Source organism: Quercus robur, chromosome 2 (genome assembly GCF_932294415.1).
Source record: "Quercus robur chromosome 2, dhQueRobu3.1, whole genome shotgun sequence".
Classification (NCBI taxonomy): Eukaryota; Viridiplantae; Streptophyta; class Magnoliopsida; order Fagales; family Fagaceae; genus Quercus; species Quercus robur.
In genome coordinates this window covers 66715236-66720633 of record NC_065535.1, presented here as the reverse complement: position 1 = coordinate 66720633, position 5398 = coordinate 66715236, and the positions used below count along the sequence as shown (strand labels likewise).

At 32.9% G+C, this 5398-nt stretch overlaps 1 protein-coding gene across 1 annotated transcript; it reads right to left on the bottom strand.

Moving 5' to 3' along the window:
- Positions 1-3035: 3035 nt before the first annotated feature.
- LOC126714595 (40S ribosomal protein S15a-1) lies at positions 3036-5398 on the bottom strand. Its single transcript, XM_050414807.1, has 4 exons — positions 5241-5398; positions 4207-4347; positions 3950-4110; positions 3036-3383 (listed from the first exon to the last, which is right to left on the bottom strand). Exons 2-4 carry the CDS (start codon positions 4337-4339, stop codon positions 3285-3287), a joined length of 393 nt encoding a protein of 130 aa, XP_050270764.1. The 5' UTR covers positions 4340-4347; positions 5241-5398; the 3' UTR covers positions 3036-3284.

Genomic DNA, 5398 nt, shown 5'->3' with positions numbered 1-5398 from the left:
CGCCCCTGCCTAAAGGTAACTGTAAGTAGCTCATGATGAAAGGGTGAGTTGGATTTTTGTTACATACTTATTCAAACTACTTAGGGGTTCACCATACTCTTTTTGCTGTGGTTTAGGGGTTCACACAGTCTTCGAAGGGTATGCTTGCAACTGATGGTTTCATCAACTTTTTTTTTTCTTTTCCTTTTTTAACTTAATAAAAAAAAATAGTGGATGAATAAGTAAGTAGTCATTCTCATTTTAAGACTGACCAACACTTCTAGGCACTTTTGTAATTAAAAAAAGAAAAGGTAATATTTGAGTTCGATAACATTGCTTAAGGGTATTTTGCAAGTCTCAATGTGGCTATCACATTAAAATTCGGCTACTACCATACGTGAAACGCCAAGGTTTCACAAAAGTTGCAAGAGAAAAGATACAACGAATATATATGATTCCAAAATTGCTACAGGTCTCTTTTAGTTTGTGGTTATCAAAAAGTTGTGCTTAAGAGTATATGCCAAGAAGATCCTCCAACCAACCCCACTCTTTTCTACACCTACAAAAGGCCACTAAGTTTTTTCAACTTTAATTCTAAGGCTTCAAAAAATTGTCTTCCATAATGTCCCTTCACTTTGACATATATCCACTGTAATTCTTATAGGGATCCTATGGATTTGGAGCCTGCAGGAAGTAGCAGTGACAGTGAGGATGATGCCGATGATGATGACGACGACGACAATAAAAGAGACTCATCCTGGAAGTTAGCTCGTGACAGGAAGGAAACTTGCACGACGAGGGCAACTACTATCTTTGGCAATGTCATATGTAACTCTCACTTGAGATTATAATAATCTTAAATGTGCTCAACCCATCTTGAAGGTGGATATGTCATATTTACTATATCTTCTAATGGCCTCAAAATATATCTCAGAGAAATCTACTTCATGTACTCTTTATCATGTGAGTTTTGGATTTTAATGTTTATATATTTAACTTGTTTAAATGTTACCGTTGCTATCATATCTTTTATCCCTTCATTTTTAAAGCATTCACATCTGATTTGAAAAAGTTTAGCCAAATTTTACAAAAGCAACTTATTTTTTTTAATTTAGAATTTTCAATTGACCTTGCATATATTTCAATCTTCATTTTATTATAAATCCAATTAAAATAACACAAAATAATTTATTTATTTTTTCCACAACACCCACCATGCTCAACTCAACCCATGTCATATAGGGGCTAAATTAGCTCATACCCAACCTCATCGTAGTTACTGTAGAAATTAGCTACCTAGAATTAGATTAGTATCATCGTGCCACATAGTAATAACTTGACAGAACCAATCAACCCACAACAGAAATTTGACGAGAAGACAACACCAAATTGGCCACTACAGAAGATGTTCCACGACAATGATTCACAACCGCCTACGTTGGCACCTAACAACCACCGCTCATGAGAGAGAGAGAGAGAGAGAGAGAGAGAGATCTAACTTCTAAGAATCAAAGGTAAGAGGAGTTGAAGAGTATGGAATTGAAAAAGAATAAAAGGTAATTAACAAATGGATGAAAGATCTACAATAACTCATTTTAGCAATTTAAAAAAACAAAAACAAAAGAAATAAAAAGTTGTAGATATGATGTAGAACCAATTTTGTATATATATGACTATAATTTGATTAAAAAATGATATTAAGATTATTGCTATTAATACAATAATATGATTGATTAGAAATTTTATGGACAAAATTTTCTTGCAAACCAAATTGCCAAATATGTAAAAGTTAAAAATCTGGTCTCGTATCAACAAACACACAAATTTAATGCAATCGAATGTTGTTATTAAAGATAGAGTTGTTTTAAATGATGATCTGGTGATTATTCTTTAATTGGAACGGCTGGGATCTAATCAAAATAAAAGATTTTTAGAGAAAAAGAGAGGGAATGAGTTAAATTTTTTGATAATTCGATAATTATGATGAGGAAGGAGTTAAAGGTAAATTGGAACAGCTGGGATCTAATCAAAATAAAAAAAATTTAGAGAAAAAGAGAGGAAATGAGTTAAATTTTTTGATAATTCGATAATTATGATGAGGAAGGAGTTAAAGGTAAATTGGAACAGCTGGGATCTAATCAAAATAAAAAAAATTTAGAGAAAAAGAGAGGAAATGAGTTAAATTTTTTGATAATTCGATAATTATGATGAGGAAGGAGTTAAAGGTAACGAGAGAAATAAGTTAAAAAGGTAATGAGAGAACTCATCAGTGTAGCTTTGGATCAACTTTTCTCAACCCGCTTAAAAGAAATCCATGTAAAATAGAGCTTATGCCCAAACACCAATTATGACTAGAAATTATGTGAGGCTACTCAATTATAGCTAGTTTAGGGTTTGAAAGTATAAAATAGTCAATGTCGCTGATGCTTTTCAATTTTGTTGTTGGACGAAGTTAAAGTAACTTGATCTAATGGGCAATTTAATACGTTAAAAAATTACAAATCTAATTCAAGATTCCTTCAACACAGGAGCGAAAGAACTTCCAACGTAAAATATTCAAGCAAATTCTAACAGGGGAAAACCATCTTGGAAATACAAGGATGTTTTGTTTTGATATAGTAAAAAGTATTATAGAAGCAAATAGGATAACTAATGTCAATTGTTTTTAAATTTAAACCTAGTTTTAGGTATGCAGTAACCTTTTGGTCTACAAAGTGGTTTAAATGGGATAAGATACAAAACCAAAATAAAAAATAAAAAATAAAAAAGTTCTAATAAATTTACTTCAAAATTGAGCATTTAAATTTTTGGTGTTTCCATCTTCCCCTTGGAATTTTATTTGAAATTTTCACATGTATGAACTAAAATTGGTTCTGATTTGATTTTAGACAAACTTGATAAATAAGATTACTTAAAAAATAAACTGATTTATCATTTTAGTTCAGTTTGAATTCTGTAGCTTGCCCATCACTCACATAGAGGAAAACGATGACATAATTCATAGTTTCATACAATGACCAGGCCAAGTGGATACTTCAGTGATTTGGCCTTAAAAATTGCAGTAAATTGTGATTCATATATGATATAACCCGACTGAACGATAATCAAATATGTAGTCTCTTTAACGGTGAGAGACTGAGAGCAAATGAAAGGCAACATTACAGTCTTCATAAAATGTGGGTACACAAATTGCCACTCACACACACATCATATGAAACATAGAACCATTCTATATTAACCGAGTTGGAAATACACCCAAAAATTCCTCTCAAGCAGAAACTTAGAGATCAGTCTTGAAATTAAGCCTAGTAAAAAAATCCAAGCACTTTACCACCAACATTCTTTCTCCTAGCCTCTTCGTGATCCATGATACCAGCAGAAGTTGTCAACACAATATATCCAAACTGCAGTTTTCAGAAATATATCACTCAGGAAAAAAAAAATGGCAATCTGTATAACCGAATAAAATTAAAGAGATGTAATGCAGATCAAAGTCCATTTTAAAAAATATATATTTAAGTCATAGAGGTTCAATAAAAACGAGCAAGATAAAGTGCCATCCTAATACACAGGGCATATTAAAAGCATAGCAAAGAAAAGCAAAAAGGGGCAAGGAGAGAAAAAGACATAAACAGCTGATAACAACAACAATAACAGATTTGATCTCCTTAACCTATCCCAATTTTTTTGGGATCGGTTATGGATCCTCAACAGATTTGGCCATCCTTAACAAATTAGTCAAATGAGGCCATTAATTTACATTTAACATTCTTCATAAATTTAATCGTCAGTATCAGCCAATCATCTGAAGATTAAATTCACCCTAAACCAAACATTTAATGAAAAAGGAAATGGCATAATCATATTAAGGTAAAAAACATATCAGGAGACATCTGGCTTGAAGGCTTGCAGTAATAAAGAAACAGCAAATTTCCTGAAAATGACTTTACAAGAAGCATGTGGTGCTAACCTGTCTTGAGGGGAGCAGCCTTGCAGTCCAACCTTCAATCTCTTTGACACCCACATCAAAACGAGGACTAATGACCCCACATTTGTTGAGCCTCCCATTCAGTTCGACAACAATTTTGCCAGCCCTGTGGTCATCAACATACTCAAACTCTCCAATGTAACCTATAGAGTAACACCAAATATATTAAAAGAGAACTTAAAATGTCTATGAGTAAACAAAAAAAAAAAAAAAAATGAAGGTAACTTATGATAGTATACCATGCTTCTGCATAACCAGGAGAAATTTAATGATGACTTTTGAGGATGGCCTGATCATGACCTGGCGCTTCCCCCGTTTCTCCGCATTGTACATGCTCTTAAGAGCATCATTCAAAACACTCACTCGCACCATTGCTGCCGCTACATATTTTAATAACCATGTCAATGACTAAAACAAGGCTGTGGCACACAAAGCAAATATGCAAAAAGAAGTAGAGACATACACACAAAAAAGGAAAAAAGGATTTCTGAATCAAGTATGAAACATTCCATATACTTTTTGCCCTGGCCCTATATTTTTTTTGGGGGAAAAAATAAAAAGAAAAGAAATGACGAGTATTCATGTCAATGTAAAATATCACAACCACATTACCTTTAACCAATGAATCCTTCATCTTACATATATCTACCCAAAAATGAAAATAAAACCACAGTTCAAAGAAGTTTTAGCCATTAAGAACAAATCAACTATAACCTAGTCTTGTGGCCAATCATATACATCATATAGCAAAACTCGAAATCTCAGAATTGTTACAAAAGCCACTAGCTTTACATCATATGGCAAACCCAGAATCATGAAATCATCCAATTTAACAACCGTACCCAGAACGATGCAAAACCAATTATATAACACACATCTAGTTGCTAACAGAACATACAAACTCAAAGAATAAATGGAAGCAAATGTTTCTATTATGTATGCTTCAGAAAAAAAAAAAAAACCCATTTGCCTAAATCAGTTGTGCTCTAACCCCCACTGATCACCAATCCATTTTTAGATTGAAAAATTCAAACAGGCACGCACATATTATTAACTAAAAATCTAAAACCAAAAACCCAGAAACAAGAAGCGAGCACAAAAGCCAAAATGAAACAAAACCATACGACACACACAGATATATATATATATATATATATATATATATAATGAAACAAACAGATCGAATATCGAAATATTGAAAGTTTGAAACAGAAATCCTTAAACGCATCGTCGAAGTTTGAGGATTTTGTTTTGTTGGGTTTGTTGTTCTTACCGTAGGTATAGAAGTAGAGAGAGAGAGAGAGAGAGAGCTGAGCAGAGGCGCCTCCGAGAGAGAGAAAAGCTTAATAGAGTCTTCCTTCCAAATTCCTATATTTGGTTTTGGAAAAGAAAGACATTGATTTACCAATATGCTCTTCACCTCAGCTAGGG